Raw genomic sequence first — 27226 nt, forward strand, 5'->3', positions numbered from 1 at the left:
GCCTTCCTAACAACCCTATCTACTTGATTCCCAACTTTCAGGGATCTACGTACACATACACCTAGATCCCTCTGTTCATCCACACTATTCAGAGTCCTACCGTTAGCCCTATACTCTACACATCCGTTATTCCTACCAAAGTGAATTACCTCACACTTTTCCGCATTAAACTCCATCCTCCACCTCTCGGCCCAGCTCTGCAACTTATCCAAGTCTCCCTGTAGACTAAGACACCCTTCCTCACTATCTACCACAGGAGCCCTGGAGCTCCAAGACAATCTCCAGAGAGAGAGAGAAAAACATCTCGCTTCTTTCAGAACCAGGCAGGAACTGCTTATTAAAAAGAATAAAGGAGAAATTCTTAGCTCTTCCCATTAAACACATGACACTGTCTCTGTCAATCAAAATAGTCAAAACTACTCTGAAACCTCTGAGAAAAAAAACAAGTAAACACAAATGTATAAACTCTGTTTAGACATTTCTTGATAATTATGACTTAGTATCCTAACTTTAAATAGCATTTGAAATTGTCTGCCCCAATGGGTAACTTTTGCATATCGTAGTGGTTCTAACAAGTGAATTTGTCTAGTACATGGCCAGTACTAGAGGAGTACAAGGAATGTGAGCCTTGATTTTTGTCGTCAGTTCCCAGCTGGGACTTAACCCCATAACCTTCTAACTCTGAGCTGAGAATGCCAACAACTCCTCCATGGCAAACACAGGAGAAAAGTTAAATCAATAATTCTGGATATATTTAAATGAGTTTCCTGACCTTCTGTGGTGGGATTGCAGATGATTGACAAACAAGCATGTTAAGTATTTGAATACTAATGTTACAAACTAGAATTTGAAGACTTTAAAGCACAACTGAACATAAATAAACTGAAAAAAAAGACTGGCTACACTGAACTGGAAGGATTCACTTGTGCCCCAGTTGTCCAACCTGCGCCAGGCATGCCTTCAAAGTCTCTCCAATTCCAGGATAGCCCACCTTGATTCCGAGTTAAGTTGGCACCCCTAACTGAAAATCCTACCTGCGAATGGATTTTCTGAGTTCTCTCTGAGCCAAGAGATCTCCTAACTTCGCACACCCAATCCTAAGGCCAGATGTATCATTTCAAATCTCTGATTCAAAATCATATACCTGAAATGTTGATTTTCCAAGTTCCACTCTCCAATCGTCCCTTGTTCTCACTGACTTACATTGGCTCTTGGTTCAACATCACCTTAATTTTAAAATTCTCATCCTTATGTTCAAATTCCTGCATGGCCTAATCCCTATCTATATCTGTAACCTCCTTCAGCCCTACAACTCTCTGAAGTCACTGCACTTCTCCAGTGCTGGCATTTTGCACATTCACGATTTCCTTCCCTCCACCATTGGTGGCTGTACTTTCAGCTGCCTGGATCTTAAGATCTGCATTTCCCTCCCCAGGCCTATACATCTCTTCATCCTTTTTTAAGTTCCATCTTAAAACCTACTTTTTTGACAGGCTTTTAATCACCTCTCTTTATTCTGATTCCATATCAAATTTTGTTTGACCAACACGATTCTGAAGCTTGATGGGTATTTTACTATGTTGAAGGAACTCTGCAAATACAACTTTTCTTTTGTTTTTTGACCTTTGTGGGAAATGCCTTTTCTTGTTTACAATTGTAATTTGTCCCAGGTATGACACACTGGCCAGATTACTGGCTGCAAAACAGCTTTGTAATCAGAAGCAAAATATCATAGATGTTGGAAATAAGTGGATGTTAAAACAGGAAGTGCAGGAACTATTCAGCAGGTCAGGCAGTATCTTTGGCTAGAGAAACAGAATTAACAGGCTAGATTTCAATCCTTGGGGAAGTGGGGGAGTTGGGAAATTTCCCGTTTAGGCTTGCCCGCCTTGGGAGAAAGTGACCATAAAGGAAGGATATGCATTGCTGATGGCTGGGTGAGAGTGGGAGCTGAGGCAGCCACATGGGCTGCTGGGTACAAAGACAGACTGTTTAAAAGACCTGCCTCAATGCCGTGGGATTTTGTCCCAGTGAAAAAAATAACACAATGGCCCTCCAGCCCTCATTCTTCACACCGTCTTTACTCTCCAAACACTACAAAGGCAGCATCCATGGTTTTTGAAAGTGCCTGGATGATTGGCACTTCTATTAGCTTTGAATCCAAACCTTTTTTTTAGTAGAAGAAATCTATCAATTGGGTACTTCTTTTCAAAGCATTTCATTTTTACACTTTCCACCTTATACAGTAATGTTCATTGTTTTTATAAAGTGTACAGTGGACCAATGGACGTAGAAGTGCCAGAGCTTAGCATAGGCAACATGAGGAGTGGATTGGGAGTGCAGAATCTGGACAGGGATCATGAGGGGGCCTTTTTGAACTTACCTTTTTAAAAAAACCCCTCATGTACACTAGGGTTCATGACTTGTCTCTGGGGCCATGAACCACAATTCTTTAAAAACCTGGACTGATTCCATGAAATTTGTGAAGAGGTAGGACATACCTATCTCCGCAATGGAATTGGCCAGGTCAGAAGTGTCGGATGCACCATGGTACAGCAGGCCATTCAAGAGGGGAGAGCAGAAAGATAATTATCAGTTGGAGTTGTAGGGGATTCTATAATTAAGGGGATTGATAGCATCCTTTGTGAGCAGCTTCAGGAGTTCTGCATGGTATGTTGCCTGACCAGTGCTAAGGTGAGGGACATCTCTGACCAGCTTGAAAGGATATTAAAGTGGGAGGGGGAGGATCCAATTGTTGTGTTTCACGTTGGGACAATAACATAGGCAAGACTTATCAGGACTTATTTGGGGATTATCAGCACTAGGACCTAAATTAAAGAACAGGTCTCAAGGGTTATAATCTCTGGATTACTACCAGAGCTATGTGTGAATTGGCATAGGAATGAGAAAATAGAGAAGTAAACAAATGGTTCAAGGAGAAGTGCAAGAAAGAGGGGTTCCATTTCATAGAAATGGCATAAATATTGGAACAGGAGTGATCCATCCCGTTGGGACTGTCTTCACCTGAACTGATCTGGGACCAGTGTTCTAGCAGAGAGGATAAATAGGGTGGTCACAAGGACTTTAAACTACCAGGTGGGGGGGGTGGCACGGCAGGGACAGGGGAAGGGAAGGTTAAAACTATGGGAAGTATAATGGTTAATGGGAAGGAAAGCAGCAGGTTAACATGTGGGGAGGAGGGTTTAAATACATGGAAAATTATGAAAAAAGTTAAAAAGATGGAGAACTCAGGAGATATTATTATTAGAGGTGTTAGGATTCAAAAAGAAGGTATAAAAACTAGCATAAAGACACTTTACCTAAATGCTCGTAGCACTCGAAACAAAGTCAATGAGTTGACAGCACAAATCATCATGAATGAGTATAATTTAGTGGCCATTACAGAGACAAGGTTGCAGAGTGGTCATGACTGGGAGTTGGAGAAAATGGGAAGGTAAGGGAGGTGATAGCTCTGATATTTAAGAATGACATGAGGGTAGTAGTGAGAGATGACTTAGGTTCTATGGAGAGAAAGGTTGAATCCATTTAGGTGGAAATCAGAAATAGTGAGGAGAAAAAGTCACTGATAGGCATAGTCTATAGGCCACCAAATAATCACGGAGGAGCAGACAATAAACAAAGAATTAACTGATTCATGTAAAAATGGTACAGCAATTATCATGGGTGATTTTAATCTATATGTCGATGGTCAAACCAAGTCGGTCAAGGCAGCTTTCAGGAGTAGTTCATAGAATGTATCTGCAATACTTTCCTTGAACAGTATGTAATTGAACCTAGGAGGGAGCAAGCTATCCTAGATTTGATCTTGTGTAATGAGACAGGAATAATTAGTGATCTCAGAGTTTGGGATCCTCTCGGAAGAAGCAAACACAGTATGGTTGAATTTAAAATACAGATGAAGGATGAGAAGGTAATATCCAATACCAGTGTGTTTTGTTTAAACAAAAGAGACTACATAGGATGAGGGAGGAGTTGGCTAAGGTAGACTGGGAGCAAAAACTTTATGGTGGGACAATTGAGGAACAGTGGAGGATTTTGAAAGTGATCTTTCACAGTGCTCAGCAAACGTATATACCATGAAAAGGAAAGATTGTAGGTAAAGGGATAATCAGGCATGGATATCTAAGGAAACAAAGGAGGATATAAATTGAAAGAAAATACAAACAAAGTGGCAAAGGTTAGTAGAGAAACTAGAGGATTGGGTAATCTTTAAAAGTCAAAGAAAGCCACAAAAGTAGCTATAAAGAAAAGTAAGATAGATTATGAGAGTAAGCTAGCTTAGGATATAAAAACAGATAGCAAAAGTTTCTATAAATATATAAAATGAAAAAGAATGGTTAAGGTAAACATTGGTCCTTTAGAGGATAGAAGGGGGATTTAATAAGAGGAAATTAAGAAATGACCAAGGCATTGAACAGGTATTTTGTGTCGGTCTTCACAGTGGAAGACTCAAATAATATGCTAAAAATTGATGACAAGGAGGCTATGGCAAGTGAGGATATAAAAACGATCATTATCACTAAAGAGATATTGTTGGGCAAGCTAATGGGGCTAGAGGTAGACCAGTCTCTTGGCCTTGATGGAATGCATCACAGGGTACTGAAAGAGATGGCAGGAGAAATAACAAATGCGCTTGTGGTAATTTAACAAAATTATCTCAACTCTGGGGCAGTTCCGGCAGATTGGAAAATAGCAAATGCGACAGAACTGTTTAAAAAAGGACGTAGGTAACTATAGGCCAGTTATCTTAACTTATATAGTGGGGAAAATGCTTGAATCTATCATAAAGGAAGAAATAGTGAGACATCTGGAAACAAATTATCCCATTAGGTAGGGGCAGAATGGGTTCATGAAAGGTAGTCATGTCTAACTACTTTACTGGAATTCTTTGAGGACATTAAAGATAGTGGAGGGAATCAGAGGAAATGGGTGAGATAATTCTGTGCACACCACTGGTTTCCTCACAAACTACAGGTCATGCCTCACTAACTACAGCAACATTAGATAGAATCTGGAGAGTGTAGACTGGGGAGGCTGTTTGAGGGTAAATCAACATCCGACATGTGGGAATCTTTCAAATGTCAGTCAATTGGAATTCAGGACTGGCATGTACTGTGAGAATGAAGAATAAGTGTGGCAGTTGTGAGCCTTGTCAAAAAGAAAAAGAAAGCATTTGTAAGGTCTGAAAGGCTTAGGGCAGATGAAGCCCTTGAATATAAAAAACGCAGGAAGAAACTTAAGGAAGGAATTATGAGGGCTAAAAGGGGTCATAAAAAGTCCTTGGCAAACAGGATTAAGGAAAATCCTAAGGCAATTTATACATATGTAAAAAGCAAGAGGGTAGCCAGGAAAAGAGTTCGTCCACTCAAGGATAGTGGAGGGAATCTACGCATGGAACCAGAGGAAATGGGTGAGATACTAAATGAATACTTTGCTCAGTATTCGCCAAAGAGAGGGACTTGATGGGTGAGGAGCCTAAGGTAGGATGTGAAGATATTCTGGATCATGTCGATTTCAAAAAGGAGGAGGTATTGGGCTTCTTAAAAAGCATTAAAGTAGATAAGTTCCCAGGGCCTGATGGGATCTACCCCAGAATATTGATGGATGTAAGGGTGGAAATTGCTGGGGCCTTGACAGAAATCTTTGTATCCTCATTGGCTACAGGTGAAATTCCAGAGGACTGGAGAATAGCCAATGTTGTTCCATTGTTTAAGAAGTGTAGCAGAGGTAATCCAGGAAATTATAGGCTGGTGAGCCTTACGTCAGTGGTGGGGAAGTTATTGGAAAAGATTCTTAGGGACAGGATTTACTGACATTTGGAAACAAATGGACTTTGTAGTGATAGACAGCATGGTTTTTTTGAAAGGGAGGTCGTGCCTCACTAACTTGATCGAGTTTTTTGAGGAAGCGACAAAGATGATAGATGAGGGAAAGGCAGTAGGTGTTGTGTACGTGCACTTCAGTAAAGCCTTTGACAAGGTACGTCATGGTAGGCTGGTACGAAAGGAGAAATCACACGGGATCATAGGGAAGAGAACTGGCTTGGCCATAGGTGACAGAGGGTAGCAGTAGAGGGCTGCTTTTCTGAATAGAAGGCTGTGATTAGCAGTATTCCATAGGGATCAGTTCTGCGACCTTTGTTGTTCATAGTATATATAAATGATTTGGAGGAAAATGTAGCTGGTCTGATTAGTAAGTTCGTAGACGACGCAGAATTTGGTGGAGCTGCAGATAATGAAGAGGATTGTCAGAGCATACAGCAAGATATAGACTGGTTGGAGACTTGGGCAGAGAAATGGCAGATGGAGTTTAATCCTGACAAGCGTGAGATTATTCATTTTGGATGGTCTAATGCATGTAGGAATTATACAGTAAATGGTAGAGCCCTAAGGAGTATTGACAGGCAGAAAGATCTGGGCACACATGTGCATCGATCATTGAAAGTGGCAATGCAGGTGGATAAAGTAGTCAAGAAAGCACATGGCATGCTTGCCCACATTGGTCAGGGCATTGTGTATAAAAAGTTTTAGGCCTCATTTAGAATATTGTGTACAATTCTGGTCACCAGAATGTGGATGTTTTGGAGAGGATGCAGAAGAGGTGTACTAGGATGTTGCCTGGTCTGGAGGGTATTAGCTATGAGGAGAGGTTGGATAAACATGGTTTGTTCTCAGTGGAACGATGAAGGTTGAGAGGCAACTTGATAAGATTATGAGTGGCATGGACAGAGTGGATAGTCAAATGCTCTTTCCTAGAGTAGAAAAATGAAGTACTAGGGGACATAGGTTTAAGGTGCATGGGGAAAAGTTTAGAGGAGATGTGCAAGGCAGATTTTTTACACAGAGGGTGATAAATGTCTGGAACACACTGCCTGGGGAGATGGTGGGAGCAGTTACGATAGTGGCATTTAAGTGGCAACTAGATGTATACATGAATAGGAATGGAAGGATACAGACTCCATAAGTGCATATGGTTTCAGTTTAGGCAGGCATCATGATTGGTGCAGGCTTGGAGGGCCGAAGGGCCTGTTCCTGTGCTGTACTTTTCTTTCTTTGTTCTTTCTTTCTTTCTTCACTGTGATGTTAGCCAGCAAAAGACAGCATGTGACAAAAAAAACTGCTCAGGTTAGCTCTCTATTCAGAATGCTGGGAAAGTAATCCCATTTCTGCTATTTCCCTCACCGCTACCCAGCTAACAATCTCTGCCCAGAAGCTGACGCTGGTGCTGCTGCCTTGCCTAAGGTCCAATCTAAGGCCATGAAAAGATTAAGATCATGGTAAGATTAAGAAAACCTCAAAAGTGCACATGAGATTCCAGCACACAGACTACATGGAGGCTATAAAATAGGATTCTGTTACTCCACTGGCATCAAAGCTTATAATTTCTTAAATGAAAGCTTAACTTCAAGGAACAGATTATTTACACTGAATATTCATGGCTGATGCTCCAAATTTCGGTCTTATTCATGGCCTTAGTTCTTCAACACAGTGCTTCACCTGTATTCTTTGTTGCTGCCCTGCTCTCCATTTCTTCATTCCTTTGTTACCATCAGAGGCTTCAAGCCACTGAATTCATGGCCTTAGCTCCTGCCATGTTGCAACTCAAGAGTCCCGGACTTGCTGTTTTCTCCCTTGCCTCGTGGCATCTTTGTCCTTCAACTTGCCAAAGACACCATTTCCTTCAGGGTGGGATCAACAGGTGCCATCCTGTCTGCTACATGTGGAAAGTAACTTCTCAACAAAATTTCTGTGAACAAACTCACATGAGCAGGCAAGAAAGCTTTGGGGGAGCAAAATATTTAATGCAGCATTTTCTTGAATTTAGTTCAGCCCCACAGTTGCCAATGTGTCTCACCTTGCTTTCACTTGGGGAATTCAGGAAGCCTAGGAAACCAATGGATGCAGCATTAAGTTTGAAAATGAGTTGAATTATCACTCCTATTGAGTGATCACTATTTGTTAATTGGCAACCTGCCTCCCCTAGGGGATGGAGCTCAAGTAGCCATTTGTAGACAGATTAAACCCAGAAATTGGTGGATTGCAGGCAACATCTCAACATACTTACGTCTTCCAGTTTTAAATCCCCCCGCCCCAGTCCCCATGTGCTCCTTCAGATTAAAACTTCTTTATTGTGTCTTCTTACACGCAAACCAGTTTTGTGAGGAAACCTGTGAAATCAGCCAGCAAAAAGCAAATGCTGCTGTTTATCGGACAGAAAAAATATGACTGTTCAGAATACTGGAGCAGTTATCCTATTTCTGAGCAAAACATTGAAATTTAACCATTTTATTAAATTTCCTTTTAATGATGAAGTACATCCTCTTATACCATGTTCTAACAATTCTGTATTCCAAACAGTTTGCAGTTCATCAGTAGAAATGAAATGACAGCAATTGCCTGAGTTAATGTGAGATTTTCATTACAGCTGATATAACATTCCATAAAAATCATGTTGAATTAAATGGAAAATGGAAAGACACCGTGAAACAGGGAAGACAAAAACCCACCTTCAGCATGATAGCCAAGTCTAAAACAGGATCTCCCACTGTAAACCAAGGTGAAAATATTGAGATTAGCCAGTCAGAGCTTGACACTGAACAGGGGAAAGCTGCACTGCAACTGCTCACATTGCAGGTAAGAGGCTTCAAGCCTATTCCAGTTATTGGATATGACAATGTGAAAGTAAAATTGCTTTGATATTATAGAGTATGCTATATTCAAGAATGATAAACTGTGCTGGTATGCGGAATGTTCAATAAAAAATACACACAGGAACAGTCTTGTGCTAAATATTAAACCATATTCCTCAGTACCGTTTGTATAGTTAAAGAAAACAAGCTGGACAAAAAACTTTCTCTCTGAATTAGCTCTCCAACTGTAGGAAAAGCAATTGATTAGAAACTCTCTTGTCTGAGGGAAGCTATTTAAATTAGCATATTGAGAAAATACACTACTGGGGCATTATATGCGCTACACCAGACTTGTTTTGGTTCACTCATGTCCTTTAGAGAAGGACATCTGCCATCCTTACTAGTCTGGCCTCCATGTGACTCCAGAGCCACAGCAATGTGTTTGACTCTCAACTGCCCTCCAAGGACAACTAGGGATGGGCAATAAATGCTAGCCAGCCAGCAATGCCCATGTCCTATAAATGAATAAAAAAAGGAAGATTAAGCATTTTCTATAACTTGTTATGAAGTATTTGGCATGTAATTAATGTATCCAATCTTATTCAAGGATAGTAAACATGTCTGATTTCAATCTTGCAACCCATTGAGATGTAGGAGGGCCACTCTTGTGACTCACCCATTAGCTTAGATTGCTCATCACTGGATCAAATTGTGATGCCCTTCACCCATCATAGTCTAATAATCTGCCAACACTCTGCCAAAGTTCACACTGGAATAATAGTGTGCATATTGAGGCTGTTTGATGCTCTGAAAGTGCCTGCACTTACAAAGAGGAAGGAAAGGGAGAAATTTGGTGAGAAATGAGAGCCTTGATTGTTTAAAATTTATTAATTAGTGTCGCAAGTAGGCTTACATTGACACTGCAATGAAGTTACTGTGAAAATCAACTAGTTGCCACACTCTGACACCTGTTTGGGTACACTGACAAAGAATTTAGCATGGCCAATGCACCTAAGCAGCACGTCTTTCGCCTTATGGGAGGAAACCAGACCATCTGGAGGAAACCCACACAGACATGGGGAGAACGTGCAGACTCCACACAGTGACCCAAGCTGGGAATCAAACTCAGGTCCCTGGTGCTGTGAGGCAGTAGTGCTAAACCACTGTGCTGCCGTCCGTGCTGATTGTGTAATAGATAGTATATAATTGTTTCGCATCTAGGAGCTGAGTTTGAAGATAACTCGGATTGATGGGATGAATATTCATCTCTGTGCTGGCTTTGATAAATTCAGTCAGTTTGACCACATGAAACCACATCTCAGTATGCTTATCCATGAAAGAAAATCATCAATACCTTTATTGTTAATTATCCACAAGCTTTTGGTGTGCCTCACTTCTTAACTTAACTTTGGGCATCATCCTTTTGTACTGTTTTGTAAGGATTCAGTAGTCCTATTCTACAACTTTTAATTGAGTTTGGGAAGTAATTATATGAAAACTTTTGGCAAGTTTTAATGAACTCAAAAGAATGTACATTATTAGAATTTATGATTGAATTGTCACTGAACCACCCAGAGACGAAACTGCTACTTTTAATTTACTGAAGCAATTGACAGCTAATTGTAATTTTCATAATTCAATGGAAAAAAATTATTTCAGTGCCCCTAGCTGTAAATTGATAAAGTTTCTTATTCTCTTATTATTAACTGACCATCAAATTAGGCTATTGAAGGAGTTTTTTAAGAAAGGAAAATACAAAGGAATATCAACTCAATCCAACCCTGGCTAACCTGCTTAGACTGTCCTGGAGTCACCTGGAGACAACCAGTTGAGAATTTCATATGGCAACTACACCTTCCCAAAACTAGCAGATTCCTTTGACATATGAATATTAGCCATGGGGATCTGACTACAATTTTAACTTTGTGGCCTAAGGATGCTATAGTGAGTTTTCTCCAAGCCTACCCCAGCAGAGAGACAGGTCAGGTTCACCAGAACCAAAGAAGGGAAGTTTTTAATTTTTTCTAAGCTTTACTTGAAAGATCTGAGTTAGCAAAATGCTCACAAGAAAGTTAAGGCCTCCAGACATATTACCCCAACTCCCTGGTTGCAAGATCCTCGTGGAATGGTCCTTTTTGCCGGATGGTCTCTGAGCCTCCTGATGTGTCTCAGCTTCCTGGTGATATTTTAAAGTTTATTTATTAGCGTCACAAGTAGGCTTGTATTAGTACAGCAAAGAAGTTACTTTGAAAATTCCCTAGTCGCCACGCTCCCACGCCTGTTCGGGTATACTGACGGAGAATTTACCATTTCCAGTGCACATAACCGCACGTCTTTTGGATTTTGGGAGGAAATCTGAGCACCCAGATGAAACCCACGCAGACGTGGGAGAATGTGCAGACTCTGCACAGACAGTGACCCAAGATGGAATTCAAACCCAGGTTCCTAGCGCTGTGAGGCAGCAATGCTAACCACTGTGTCAGCATACGGCACCTGGAATGGAATTTAAATTTACAGGAAATAAAATAATCCTGCCTCATTTCAGGAGCAGGTGAGTTTCCAATTCACATCAAAGTTTACCCACCATAAACTGTCAAAGAGTTAAACTGAGCTAATAATTTGTTGAAAATTTATTGCTGACAGCTAATCTTCATGAAATTAGTAAACAAATGTCTTACAGTATTTTTAAAACTAAAATATTCTAAATGTGAATTTGAGCTTAATCATTCATGTTTCACTGTCAGTGAGGGAGGTTTTAATCTAAAAGTAGGTGGGTCTGGGTCAGGTTGCAAATTAAAGTTTTAAAAATCTGATGATTCAAATCCACCCTATCCATCCATTTCCTGTAACTGAAGTGAGAAGGTAAGTGGGTGACCAATCCATTCCAAGGGCTAAGTTTGTACTTAGATATGCTAATACCTCAATGTCATTCAACTTCAGCCTCAGGAAACCAAATTACAATCAAGCAAAGCTTGGCATTCCCAAGAAGTGAGTGCTTTTATAACCACCTCCTGAGTTCAGCATGCCCAGTTGCTGTGTAACACCAATGTCATTATGCATTTGATTGGTGGATGTGAGCAGGAGTCAGCTTCACGCCCGCTGACAACTGAACAGCCAGTTAATGGGATCAAAGTGTACATTTCCTGTATAATTTTTAGGTTGGTGCACAGGCAACATGGGTAGGCAGCCATGCCGTTTCCTCAATCTTCTCATCCAAGAATGGGATAAACAGTGGGCAGGAACACTGGCTGCGTAATTGTGAGGAGTTCAGTTTAGAGTGTGCTGTAACACTTATTGAGATTTCAGACCTTTTCCTCTGGTTTCTCAAGAGGTATTGGCAGTGTTAATCTTGTTCTGAGGACTCTTTAGTTTTATTAATTCTGTTGGAGCATATCTGCCATTTCAACCTTCAGTGCATTATGACCTGCATTTCTGCAGATAAGGATTGAATATGCTGCTGGAGGAACTCCCTAGAGGAGAAAGAAGGGACAGGTAACCATGTGTCCACAGGTAGCTTTGCAGAGAGAGACCTTTGGAAGGAGAGGGCCAGGTACAAAAATGCAGGACTAGCAGGATAAGGAAGGTGGAAGAGACCTCAGAAGATGCTGCCATCCTGTTGCCAGAGTGTATAGGCAGTGATCCAGCTACCTCAACATGCTGCAGGTCCAGTGCAGCAGGAGGCTCCAGGGACACTGTTATATAAATGTGCCAGATGATTGGGCCAGAGATCAACTCCAATTGTGTGGATGGGCATCCAATGCTAGTGACTCCAAAAGTCACAATTACCCTTAAGTTCTTTGCATCTGGATCTTTCCATGGGTCAGTGGGGGATTTGTGTGGAGTGTTCCAATCAACTACTTTTTGCTGCATCAAACTCATCATTGATGCTCTGTTCCTATCGGTCTATTCATTACCGAATGGAATAAACCAGTCAGGCTGAGTGAGCCAGAGGCTTAGCAGTTACTGCAGGGTTCCCCATCATCTAGGATTCCATAGACTGCACCCATGTGGCCATCAAAGCACAGATGGATCATTCAGGCACTTTTGTGAATTGGAATGGTTATCAGTCGATGAACATCCAGATAGCATGCAGTCATAGGAGCCAGATTCTGCATGTCTGTGTTAGGTACCCGGGCAGCTCTTATGATGCATATATACTGCAACACTCCCAGGTGTCGTGGCTGTTTGTAAAACCAGCTGAGCTGGATAATTGGTTGCTAGTTGACAAAGGGTATCCATCGAAAAGGTGGCTCTTGATGTCATTCTGTCACTATAGGACAGAGGAAGAATAGAGAAACAATCAGAGTCACATCTCTACAGGGCAGTGATTGAAAGGACAATACTAAAGATGAGGTTCCACTGTCTGGACCATTCGGGGGGATGCTTTGCAATATTGTCCAGAGCTTGTGTCAATTATTGTCATTGTCTGCTGTGCTCTATATAATCTAGCACAAAGGGGGGATCCACTGTAGGATGAGGACATCCAGGCAGATACACATGCCTCAAGGGAAGATTTCACAGATGGATCTGATGAGAAGCTGGGCAGGCAGAAAGTGAGAATGTGAAGGCAGCCTGGATGAACATCCTGGAAGGCAAAGACATCAGGGAGTCATTTTTCAATACTTCGGCTTGGGTGCCAAGGCTTGGTTTCTATCTCAGTCCAGGGGCAGCATCTCCTGAGCACACATTTCTGAGAGGGCAATGTCGTGACCCCAATGTTACCTCGCAACCCTTGTAATTAAGTTTGCTTCCCCTTCTATCCATCATAAGGTACCAGTGCACCTATGAAGAACATGAAGGACACTCAAGTCATTTCAACATAACATTTATTTGTATCTTTCACAGAGTTGCAAACAGGGAACAATGAAATTGTTGGCACAGTTACACAGAAACAAAACATTACTTTGATAAAAATCATCTGTGAAAACCCACCCTGTGCTCACAGTGTCTGAAAGTTACAAGTGCAATGTCTTGGTGCCCACCCCAGCATTATTAAGTTGCACTTGCTTAACTCTAGCTTACTCACTGACATAGTTTGGGTTCTGCCAGGATCACTCAGCTCCTGATCTCATTACAGCCATTTTTCAAACATGGACAAAAGAGCTGAATTCCAGAGTGAGGTGAGAGTGACTGCCTTTGACCTCAAGGCAGCATTTGACTAAGTTTGGTATCAGGAGCCCTAGCAAAACTGAAGTCAGTGGGGATCAAGGAAAAACCCTCTGCTGGGTGGAGCTATGCCTGGCACAAAGGAAGCTGGTTGTGGTGATTGGAGATCAATCATCTCAGCTCTAAGACGTCACTGCAAGGGTTTCTCAGGGCAGTGTCCTTGGCCCAACCATCTTCAGCTGCTTCATCAATGATCTTCCTTCTATCATAAGGTTAGAAGTGGGAATGTTTGCTGATGACTGCACAATGTTCAGCACCATTCCTAACTCCTCAGATACAGAAGCTGTTCATGTCCAAATGCGGCAATACCTACACAACATCTATGCTTCAGCTGACAAGTGACAAGCAATATTCATGCCACATAAGTGCCAAGCAGTAACCTTCTCCAACAAGAGGGAATCCAACCATCAGCCTTTGACATTCAATGGCATTACCGTTGCTGGATTCCCCACTATCAACATCATGGGAATTGCTATTGACCAGGACCTGAACTGGATTCGACGTACAGATAGATACATGAGCAGGTCTGAGGCTAGGAACCCTGCGGTGAGAAATCCACTTCTGATTTCCCAAACTCTATCCACCATCTACAAAACACAAGTCATGATTGTAATGGAATATCCTTCACTTGCCTGGATGAGTGCAGCTCCAACAACACCCAAGAAGCGCAATGCCAACAGGACAAAGCAGCCCGTTTCATTGATACCTCTTCCAAAAACGTTCACTTGTTCCACCAATGACGAACAGTGGAGCACACTATGTGCAGGATACACTGCAGGAGTTTAACAGGGTTCCTTAGGCAGCACCTGGAATTGCTTTTCTAAGTGCTGAAGATCAAAATCACAGCAGCCTTCTTTTGTCATCATCAAAATGGAGGATATGGAGGATGTGGTCAAGAAGGCGTATGGTGTACTGGCCTTCATTAATCGAGGGATTGAGTTTAGGAGTCGGGAGGTAATGCTGCAACTTTATAAGACCCTTGTCAGACCCCACTTGGAGTATTGTGCGCAGTTCTAGTTGCCTCACTATAGGAAGGACATGGAAGCTATTGAAAGGGTGCAGAGGAGATTTACAAGGATGTTGCCTGGATTGAGAGGCATGCCTTATGAAGATAGGTTGAGGGAGCTGGTACTCTTCTCCCTGGAGAGACGAAGGTTGAGAGGCGACCTGATAGAGGTTTATAAGATGTTGAGAGGAATAGATAGGGTGGATTCTCAGAGGCTGTTTCCCTGGGCTGAAATGGTCGCTACGAGAGGACACAGATTTAAGGTGCTGGGAAGCAAGTACAGAGGAGATGTTAGGGGTAAGTTTTTCACTCAGAGGGTGGTGAGTGAATGGAATCAGCTGCCGTCGGTGGTGGTAGAGGTGAACTCGCTGGGGTCTTTTAAAAGACTTCTGGATGAGTATATGGGATCTAATGTGATTGGGGATTATAGATAGGTCTATGGCTTAGTAGGTATAGATGTGATTGGTGCAACTTGTGGGCCAAAGGGCCTGTTTGTGCTGTAGTGTTCTATGTTCTAAAATGGCAACTAGTTGATCTTCCAGCAGTAGGAGTGTCAGCAAAGTGAATGAACTGGAGCTCAGCCACAGCAACAAAGCTGCAGAGCATCCAACAACACTCTATTGTGAGAGTGTTGACACAATCACAGAAAAGGATGAGATCTTCACCACCCTCAACACAACTTGCAGTAAAGCAAGAATGAAGGTAAACGTTGATGCCAGAGCTTAATGCATGATATTATCCAGCAAATGTTATGGGAACTAGATGCATATGCAGCACCAGATCCCAGTACCAAGGGAGACACATGGCTTACAGCAGACAAATCATCTGTACGGAAGGCGTTGCGACTCTTCACTGAGACAGGGCACTTTCCAGTTTAATATAGTGACCAGAACATAAGGCCACTATTAGATCTTCCGCATAGCATTACATTGCAGCTCATTCAGGTTGTTCCAGAAGTCGATGTTTTACATCACAAGGCCCCAGAAATGATGGCGTACAAAGACCTTTTCAATTGTGACACCATTGGTAAGCTATCAGATATATACCACATGAGACTAGAAGATTTGGTACCACCGATGGTTTTGCTGCAAGAACAGTACAAGTCGCCGTGAAGCATAATGTTGTCAATGATCTGCATAGGATGATAACACTAGGTTTCCTAATTCCTATAGACAAGGTCACAGATTGGGTTTCAGCAATGGTGGCTGCAGTAAAGAATGATGGCATGGTGAGGATATGCATTGACCCAGTTCATTTAAACAAGACACTACTCAAATCTCATCTTCCTATGAAAGCAGTGGAACAGAAGATAGCAGACATACCAAATGCAAAGGTATTCCACATCCTGGATGCAAAATGCAGGCAAATCGCATTAGATGAAGAATCTTCTGAGCTTACCACACTCATGCCTCCAGTAAGCAGATATTGTTTTCTTCATATGCTGTATAAGATCTCCACTAACAAGCATGCCCTACACCGCTTGGTTTGACAAATTATCTTTCTAAGTTAATTCCATGTTGTAGTGAGGTCACTGGACCTCTTCATCAATTTCCCCACCAGGATGTTGAATGGTGCTGCCAAAAACACCACACAGTGGTCATCAATAGACTCAAATAGGCATTCACAGTTCCACCAGTACTGCCATGCTTTGCTATTATAGCATCCATACTTATATCAGCAGACGACTTCCAGACTGGTGCAGTCTGCATGCAAAGTGACAGGTCAATAGCCTTTGCTTCAAGGGCCCTCACGGACACTGAGACGCTTTAGCCACAATTTGAAAAGGAATGCTTTGCTTTAATCTTCTCCAGTCAGAAACTTCATGACTTCATTTATGGTCAATCTGCGACTATTGAAACTGATTATCAACCACTCATAGCAATCCTAAAATGGTTTCCAGATGTGCACCATGCAATGCACTCAAACCAACAAGCAAAATAACCGTTGCATTTACATGAGATCCTGGACTTCCCATGGCCATTCACAGTGCTGACATCTATGAATGGAATGGTAAACAACACTTAGTCTTAGTTGATTGGTATCCGGGTGGTTTGAACTTGAATACCTGCCAAACATGACAAGTAACACAGTCATCATCAAGCTAAAGAGACACTTCATCACACGTGGCATTCCTCAGAGACACATGGCAGACAACACTCACCAATTCATCTCCACTGAATTTCGAAACTTTGCACACGCATGGGACTTTGAACATATCATGAGCAGCCCCTTATACCCACAGTCAGATGGTCTGGTAGAACAGGTGGTTCACTCAGCCAAGCATCTGGAAAAATGTGCCCAGGATTGCACAGATTACTCTACTGCCCTACTCAGCCTGTGAAATCTACCATGACAGGACCTGCCCTCATCAGCACAATTCTTTTTCAGGTGCACCAGGACCACTAGGCCTATTCTTCAGGCTCTGCTGCAGCCCAAACTTGAAACCAATGTAAATAATACCCTTGTTCAATGCCAATTAAGAAGCAAAACATACTATGATTGAAATGCCCACAGACTTGGACCAGTAACACCTGATCAAATGGCTAGGATCCTGACCACATGTGACAATGACCAGTTGGCAGCGATACATAGCCATGCCCCTCAAACGAACTGTTATGTGATAGCCTCAGACAATGCATACACAACTGCCATCACCTCCTACAGGTATCAGAACCAGTACCAATATATAACACTGAACTCCACTGACCTAGCCTATAACACAGGCCCCCACTGGACTCCTCCAGAGGCCAATGCACTAAGCCTTGCACTCACCAAACACACTGACAGAACACATCATCCACATTGAGGAAAATTAGCTTAGGAAGACTACAAAACCACCAACCAGCATAAACACGTGCTCAGGGCACCTGAGCAAACCAAACACAATGTTCCAGGACTATATTACTTTTTAGTCTAGAACTGGCTTTTGAATCTAATCTTTCTAAAACAAAAAAAAAACTGGGGCAATAAGTAAGCAAAATGTACAACAAATGGAATTATTCCCATGAATGAAATCAATTATTTTCTATTTAACTGTTCTTGTTATTGAAAATAAAATTGCCCAAGTGGATGAAAATGACTATGAAATGCTCAACACTCCATTATCCGTTATTAGTCCTGAGCTGCTCACTAATGGAGTTCATATTTTAGTATAGCAAATAAAATTGGTCTTTTGCCACTTAGAGGAACATTTGGTCTTCAGACTCTGCACTGCACCAGGATTACAGGGAATCAAGAAATAATTGAACTGAGTACATGAGCAATTTCTTCAAGTCTTATAACCACAGATCACATAAGGTCTCTAAAATCACATTTCTATAACAATATACATTATTTGACTGGAGAATGGGAGGTGAGGAAGAGGAATTAAATAGTTCATGAAATTTATGTTGTTGATGACTACATTTGAAACATGAACAACAATAGCTACAATATAAGTCCATTCAAAATAATTTGTTGTTCAGTGCTATCACAACCTTGCTACAGCACTAGGCAGCAAACAAAGACAATCTGCTAGGTGACTGAGCTTAAAAGGTGATTTTCATTCCTTTCCCTTTGTGGTCTCCTTGGACATGCATGATGTCAGCAATTGCAACATTAAAACTAGTCTCTAGAAGACATGGTAAAGCTGCCCAGTATGACTCATCACTGATTTATTTTCTCCTTTCCATGTGAGGAAGTGGTGAGCTTCCATTTAACAGAGGTGACATGATTTAGATTAGAAAATCAGCTTCTGGAGTGTTGTGTGAGCAAACCTATTTTTCTCAGTATTCTATGAAGTAGTTTGTTCATTCTTCAATGCAATGTGCAGTTTTCTTTAAAAAATGATTATAACTGACTAACATAGGTAGTATAGATATTCAGTGCAAATGTGTACATACATTAGTAAGTAATAAGAGTCACCAACCCATAAGGCTTTTAATTGTAATCTGACAAAGATATTGATTACGGTTGGATAATTTGATTTCCTTGATTATTAGGTGCAGAGTTTGTCACTAAATATAAATGTATCAATTGACGTTAAGTATAAATAGATGGAGGGCACTGAATGGATTGTTACTCGAGTACATATATGGACACACTCAGGAATTAGGAGTTATATATATCAAATGCTTCACTGTTGTTACAGTTATGTTTTAAGACCGTTGCCGGAATTTTACCGGCACACTTGCCCTGACAGAACGACATTCTCTTTGGCCTCGGGTGGGATCTTATAAGCCTCGGACGGGTAAGGTGGTAAAATTCCAGTCTGTGTCTTTGATTTAAGGCAAAATGAATTTAGTAGAAAATTTGAGTATTGCTGGGAAAAGAAATTCTGTTGAAGCTTTTTGTCTTGCACTCATCAGAACAATCACAAGAATAATAATGTCATGGGAATCAAACAGACACAGGGAGAATTGAACAGACCAGCTCATTGACTATGCTGGAATCACACAGACAGAGTCAAGAGGCTGTGAGGAGGATCGCACAGACCCAACTCATCAGCTATGGGGGGAATCACACAGACCCAGCTCATTGGTCATGGGAGAACACAGAGACCCGGTTCACCAACTGTGGGTGAAATCGCGCAGATCCACAAAGATTGTTCTTAATAGTGTCTTTAGTCTTTTGTTACATGACAAGTCCTAATGTGAAGTCTTGTCCTTTCAGCTATTAACTAGAAGTTCAAATTGTTATATATTAGAATTATTGTGTGTTCCATGGTCCCTTTAAGGGTTTGGTCACATGGTCAGTCCATGATGTCATTGGCTATTTTGCAGGCTTTATTTAGACTGGATCCTGCACTGTGGAATAAACAGCTACTTAATGAACCTGTTCTGTCGTCACACCCAAAACCCACGTGCTATCACTTTCTATTCTTTCATCCAGCAATATATACTACAAATATAACAGAAGAAAACTGGCAACGAGGAGTGGATTTCAATTCCACAGCTAAAAAGGAAGACATGAAAAATCAAAATAGCAAAATGTTCCTAGTTAATTAAACTGGCACCCCTTGGAGCTCAGGCTGCAGAGCTTGCCACATCTACTGTTAGAATTGGCACAGAGGTAGCATAGGAGAGAAAAGATATTTGCACTGCAGTGAGTCTTTGGAAAGAAGGAGCCACTACAATTGACTCACATCGCCATTGAATTGAATCCATTTTCCATCAAAGGCACTGTTGCGCAATTTACAATGCTAGTGAAAAATGGCAGGAAATGTTGGCGTGATTAGACCATTCGAGAAAGAATCTGAGAAATGAAAGTCTCATACAGAAAGATTTCACTATCGTATCCAACCCAATATAATACTCAAGCATATTGTAGTCCCTATTTTCCTAAGCACTGTTGACATTAAAACTTTTAATCCACTAAGGAGCCGAGTTCAACCCGAGAAACCTGCTAGTAAAACTCATCAAGAATGAACCAATGTTTTAGAAGATTATGCCCCAAGACCGTTGATCTTAGCAACACATTTTCATTTTCATAAAAGAAACCAGTTAGATGGAGAAAACATTGCAAAATTCATTGTGACCCTGAAATGCCTCGCTGAGCGCTGTGAACCTGGTGATTCTTTAGATGAAGACTCATTTATGGCCTTAGAAATGAAACTATTATTAACAAAATGGAATTTAGAGTTAAAAACAGCCTTGAGAAAAGCTATTTCATTGGAGCTTGCTGCGAAAGAGTCTTCTCCAGTCATAAATGATAACATTGGCACCAACCAGAGGAAGTCTACCTAGCAGTGTGCTGGTCAATGCTATGCAGGAATGGGTTATTCACAGACTGAGTGCTCTAACATGAACATCCAATGCAAAGATTGTGGCAAGATTGGTCACATAGCCAGGGCTTGCTGGAAGAAAACAACTTCTGCAGAAAAGATTATCCCTAAAAACGACTTGGATATACCAAAGAAGAAAAATAAATAAATTTCACCAAGATAATTTCTTGTATAGACGAAAAGAACAGCAAGAAAAATGAATACCCAACACACAACTTAAACTGAACGTATTATCGATTCAAGGAGAATTTCACCGATTTTGTGTAATTCTTTTGAAGAAACCTCAGCTGTCAATCAGGCTTAGAAACTTTGTAAAGATCGCAGTGAAAATATTAAGGCTGTGGTACAGTGGTATTGTCACTGGACTAGTGATTCAAAGATCCAGGCTGATACTCTGGGGACTGGGATTTGAATCTCACCACGGCAGATGGTGAAATTCGAATTCAATAAAAATCTGAAATCAGAAGTCTAATAATGACCATGAAATAATTGTCGATTATCATATAAATCTATCTGATTCACTAATGTCCTTTAGGAAAAGAAATCTGCTATCCTTAACTGATCTGGCCTAGATGTAACTCCAGACTCACACCAATGTGCTTGACTCTTAAATGCCCTCAGGAATAGGTGATAAATGCTGGCAGAGCCAGTGACGCCCACATCCCATGAACAAATACTAAAGAACACCCAAAACCCACATGCATCATTTTCTATTCTTCTATCCCGTGTTAAGTGCTGTAAATATAAGACAAATTTCTTTGTAAAAGTTATGAGTCTCTATGAAGAGTGTAACTGTAAATAAATCTATTCCAAGCAATGACAGGCTTTGGTTTCATTTTTCACCAATTGACTATCAGGAATATTATTCTAAATATCTATTTCATGCAGAAACTGTTTTATTAATGCTACACAATGTCAAATAGTAGGAATAAGGTTGATGCTCTTGATTGCTTACCTCGTGTGTTGTAACAAGTGGCAGTGAGCACAAGTTGACTGAGGTAAGGAGTCAATCTACACACCCATCACCCTGAGATATTTTTATGCCGCATATAAAATGAGGCAAAGCACACAATTAACAGATGTTTAGGACCAATCTCAATTGTTTCTCCCTTCAATTGCAGGATAGTTCAATACTCAGTAAAATGTAAAAGGGGAGGGAAGGAGCAAAAATAAAGATCATTTTAAATGAAAGAAATTATATTTATGCTTTACCTTTCACCATGTCCAAGAACACTTTACAGCAAATATAATATTTTTGATGTCTAGTCACAGTTGTAATGTCGAGAGATAAAGCAACCAATTTGTTCACAGCTAGGTCACACATATAATGACCAGATAATGTGGACAGTAGCATTTAAGACACCAGGGGTTTTTCCTAATCTTCTTCAAAAACTGCCAAGGATTTTTCATATCCATCATATATGGAAGCCATTTATGACCTCAGTTTATTCTGGCATTCGCAAAATAGTGGCCACAATTTTCCAGCCAAATCACACCTGGCGCAGATTGCATTAGAGTGGTGCGGAACCAGAGAATCATGGGTAAGTGGTTTAGCGTGTTCAGCACAGACGCGAAACTCCATTGCGATTCTCCCACCCACCGCACCCTTACAGGCAAAAACCAGATTAGTATATTTAAATAAGTATTTAAATATGTCGAGTCTGTTTGAAGCTGGATTCCCCCTGCTCCCGGATTTTCTAACTCTCAAGTGCAGTGACAACCCAGGTGAGAAGCAGTAGTGGTCTCCTCAAATGGAGACCACGTGTGATGGCCAATCTGGAGGGGTGCTCAGAGGCCATTGAAGCCCTTTGGATGATTGGGGACCTGGCTGAGCAATACCCACCTAACAGTGCAAGTCTGGCAGTGCCAAGGGGGCGCAGCCTGAGGGGGTGGGGCATGAAAAGTGTCATGAAGGGGGTACATGAATTTGGGGGGAGGTCATGGAGGGAGACTCATGAAATGAGGTTCATGAAGGGAGAGTCATGAAATGAGATTCATGAAGGGAGAGTCATGAGAGTGGACTCATTGAGAGGGCCCCAATGCTGGTGATCTTTTTTGTAGAAGGGACTGGGAAACATCCCTTCAATGAGGGAGGGGAACCCTCCAATGTGTATGAGGGGAGGCGTTCTTCAAGTTCACTTTCAGAATAGGGCATCTTTAAAAAATGTTGCCCGATCTCTGTACAGCTAAGCTTGCTGGTGTGTCTAGGCCCCATCTCTCTCTCAGAACCAACGAAAAACTCACCTCTCTCCCAAAAAGTAACTGTGTGGGAAAATTGCATTCTGATTCACACCGGTTTTCTTATACAAAATGATACTGAGGCCGGAATTCTCCTTCATCGCTCAGCCAAATCTCCATTCACTGCAACGGGAGCAGAGAATCCCAGCTGTGTGTGAGGTTGGAGAATCCAGCCCTTAGTCAATTTTTGGGAAAGTTCCACCCAACCTCTCTAATGGTGAAGCCTCTGGAGTGGAGCTTGGAGCATTCTGATTCCGAAGTTAGAATGTTACTGAGCCAAACTTGATGTCAATAATTATTAACATAAAATCATAAAGGAGAGAAGAGACCATCCAGCCCATCATGACCGTCATCTCATAGAAAGAGCTATTCAATTAATCCCACTCCCCTGCTTCTCCACAAAGTTCCAAACATCTGTCAATTGTGTGCTTTAGCAATTTCCTTCTCTTCAAGTATATGTCCAATTCTGTTTTGCAAATTACTGTTGAATCTGCTTCTATGATATTATGAATTTCAGATTATAATAACTTGCTGCGTAAAAATAATTCATCTCTGCTTCTTTTGCTAATTATGTTAAACCTGTGTTCTCTGGTTATTACCCCTTTTCCCAGTGGAATCACTTCCTCCTTACTTACTCTATGAAAGCTTTCATACCTATTAAGTTTTCCCCAACCTCTTCAAGATCAATCCCACCTTTTCCAGCCCCCCCAAATAATTAAAGTCCTTGATCCCTGAGACCATTCAGTATATCTCCTCCCCGCTCCTCATGTTAGGCTCAATATTATTCACTGACATTTGAATAAAAAATGTTGCTCTGCTCCCTGTCAGGTCAGTCTGCAATCTGTTACAATGATTTTTTTCTGAATTTGTTTTAACAATTTTCTTCATGAATTTGTAACCAATATCAATTCCATTCTGTTCTCCCAGCCTACTGCAGTTTTCTGATAGCTCCATTGTGATTGGACCATCCCTCAGTGATGCTTCAACATTTGTGCAATGAGTATACATTACCAATCATAGAAAATCTGTTGTTGCTGCCTTATGGATTATTTTGGAAAATAAATTACTAAAGCAGATAGTCGCTGGAATTCTACCACCTTGCCTGCCACAGAATCGGAGCCTGCAAGGGGCGGCCAGTGGAAATGTCCATTGACCCTCAGCTGGGAATTTCTGGTCTCACTCGAGCAAGACTGTAAAATCCCACCCAGTGTTACATCTGAAACCACAATTCCGCGCTAATAAATCTAGCAGAGTTTAACTACTACATGATATCTCAATGTAAACAGTCCTGAATGTCCCCTTCAATTTCTGTTATTTTCATGAATTCTATTGCTCTAACCATTGTAGTAATGTAACAGAGTAAATAATTCTTTGGGGTTGCCACCTATGCTACAGAGGATATTGTCATTGGTGGATGACTCATATCCCAGATGAAAAGGGAAGAATGTCAATAATGTTCTTTTTGCTGAATCAATTTCCTTCCAATTATGTCCCTTTGATGTTGCCTGGACTACTACTCATGTATGAAACAAACTGTTCTATTTGTACCATATTGGCCTTGAAAGCAATTAGTGCTGGAAAATTGAAAAATGCTCTATAATTTTCTTTTGGAACAATACTTTCTAATATTGTTTCTAATGTTTAAACAAAGGGTATTTGATTTTACCTCCCTCCTGCCTTTAATACTGCTTAGCGTTATCTAGGCCAACGTTTCAGTACAGTTCTGACTGATGGAGTGCTACGTTGATGGAGATGCTGTTTTTGGTTAAAGTATTAAACTTATGTCCTATTTGCCTCTTTGGGCAGACGTGTAAAACTCCTCAGCTGCCACATCTGTTCAGATAACAACTGGATTTTCATAGACAATTTGTTATGAAAATGTTTTGGGACCTCCTGTGAGCAAGGTATTGGAATCTCCAATGACCATGATAAGGTGTCATACAACACAAAGTTCTCTTTTTTTAATGGTGTACTGACGATTAGAATGACTAAAAAGGACTATGAAGAAAATATATGAAGTAAATTGTAATAATTGCAACTGAAAATATAAAAGATGAAGAAATGGCAAAGATCTGAAATTAGTATTTATTCTTGGTTTAAAACCAGAGTGTAGAATAGTAGAATTGGTATGTTTCAAGAGGAGAAAATGAAACAACGATCTAGAAATGACCTAATGAAAGATCATCAATCTAGAACTTGGTTTCTCTCTCCACAGATGCTGCCTCACCTCTGTGTATTTCCAGAATCTTCTGTTTTCATTTCAGATCTCCAGCATTTGCAATGTCTTGCCTTTGTAAAAGGCATGTTGAATCTGACAATTTTAATAGGTTCTTTGCAAACATAGTGTACAGATTTTGGAAGTGAAATGGATGTAATGTATATGAATTTTGATTCATAATCTATCAGACCTCAAGTGAGGCAGTAAAGGTGATTATATTACCAAGTGCTAGTGAGAATTGGAGAAAGGTATGACAGGTTTTGTGAGTTAGATATTTTCTAATAACCAGGACTAATTGTATGCAGTGCTGAGCTCCTGAGTTCCTACTTTCCCTTGATGGAATAATTAGAAGCTACAAATTAAAAATCATAATCAAAAGAAACAAAGGAATAGATTGGAATATTTCACAAAGACGGTTGTAAGGACTCACAAAATATGCAACTGGGAACCTTCATAGAAGAATTCATTATATCTTCTTCAAGACATGTAAAAATATTTGAAAAAGAAAAAAAAATTAAACATATGTGGTGACAGAACAGAGACTAGATTGAGCTAGCATATCATGCTTTCAGAGCACTGGCATGGGCACTTAAGGGGCAGTGTGCCCTTCTTACAATTCTAAATATTTCAAATTGTAGAACTAAAACTTAAATCCATTAATATATGATTACTTTGGATAAAAAAGAAAATATTGGAAAATACACAGCAGTTTGGTTAGTTGGTGAAAGAGAAAAATGTTAATTTCGCCCCCATCATCTTTCTTTTCAAATACTTGCTAATCTGTTTTGTATTTACAGCTAAACTTCAGACATTATTCTTTAGGCAGAAGGTCAAGCTTGGAGAGGGTGAAGAAGAGATAATGATAACAGGGGTGAGGGACTTCAATCATGTGGAGAGACCAGAAAAGTGAGGTGCTCCCTCAAGCAGAGACAGTTAAGAGATTTGTTTGGGGTTCAAAATTATGAATGGCTTTGATTGAGTAAATGAGAAACTGTTTCCACCACCAGAGGGACGAGTAACCGGAGGACACACATTTCAGTCGCTTGTCAAAATAGCTCAAGGTGATATGTAGAAACATTGTTTTACATGATGAGTTGTGACCTGGAATGCATTGTCTGAAAGGACAATGGAAGCAGATCTTACTGTAACATTCAAAAGTAAATTGAATCCATAACTGAAGGGAACAAATTTATATGGCTATGGGGTAACAGCAGGGAAGTGGAATTAATTATGTAGTCATGGTACAGACAGGATGAGCCAAATGGCATTCTTCTTTACTGTATCCTTCTGTGATTCTATGAATATAAAATAATCTTTTCTGCATTTATAACTAATGTAAGTTAACTTTTTTATGGTCCCAGCTGATGTTATTACTGGACAGAATTGTTGTGGCACAGGAGGAGGCCACTTGGCCCATCATGTCTGTACCATGCAATGTGCAATCAAGCAGAAAGGTGCAGGGAGTGATCTTGAGCCCATACTTGTGACTTTTGATTTTCACTCCCTGCACTGGTGATGTAATCAGGTTTATGCCCTGGCCAGACTGCTGGATAGAGTGGGACAGGTGTGGAATACACTCTACCCCTCTTCCAGGAGAAGGCCATCCACCAGTGTTACCAAATCCACCTGGGATGCAGTGGCAGCCTTGGTTAGTGCAAGCGCACTCCAAAGGAGGATGGGTCAGCTGTGTCAGAGGAAGAACAATCTTCTTCACCCAGCAGGATAAGTGAGCCATGCCAGATCCCTCTTTGGACCACCTCGCATATCCGTCACACCTTCAGCTCCATCTCTCACCCAGCCACCTCAAAGATTATCAACACCTGACACAAGGCCCTCTACCTCCCTTCCACAATCACCATGTTCCCCACTGTATGCTCTTCACACTCCACCTCCCACACAAGCGCCACACTTGTCATACCTCATCACCATCGTCAATCTCACAACTCCTGCCTACACTTTTTTTATCAGTATCATTGCAGGACAAACTCAACCACAACAAGTGCAAGTGGGCGATGCCTGCTGGCATCATGCTGAACTCAGAACCCTCATGCATTTCGAGGACAGAACTCTCGAGCTGGCTGAGGATAAGGAGGAGTGTGCCTGCGCTGCTGGTGAAGCGGGGGTAGCAAAGAAACATGAAAATCCTCAAGGCACGCTGTTATCCCTCAAGTCCCAAGTGAGTAATCA

General features: G+C 41.1%; 1 protein-coding gene across 5 annotated transcripts in view; it reads left to right on the forward strand.

Moving 5' to 3' along the window:
* The window catches only part of c17h10orf90 (chromosome 17 C10orf90 homolog), a 178909-nt gene that overhangs the window by 111955 nt on the left and 39728 nt on the right, over positions 1–27226 (forward strand). For all 5 annotated transcript variants that reach the window (XM_080205636.1, XM_080205638.1, XM_080205637.1 and 2 more), the window contains one exon: positions 8446–8654. In XM_080205636.1, the coding sequence (XP_080061762.1) occupies positions 8446–8654 (209 nt within the window). The remainder of the gene's footprint in view (positions 1–8445; positions 8655–27226) is intronic.

The sequence above is a fragment of the Carcharhinus amblyrhynchos genome, chromosome 17 (assembly GCF_965287045.1).
Source record: "Carcharhinus amblyrhynchos chromosome 17, sCarAmb.v2.hapA, whole genome shotgun sequence".
Classification (NCBI taxonomy): Eukaryota; Metazoa; Chordata; class Chondrichthyes; order Carcharhiniformes; family Carcharhinidae; genus Carcharhinus; species Carcharhinus amblyrhynchos.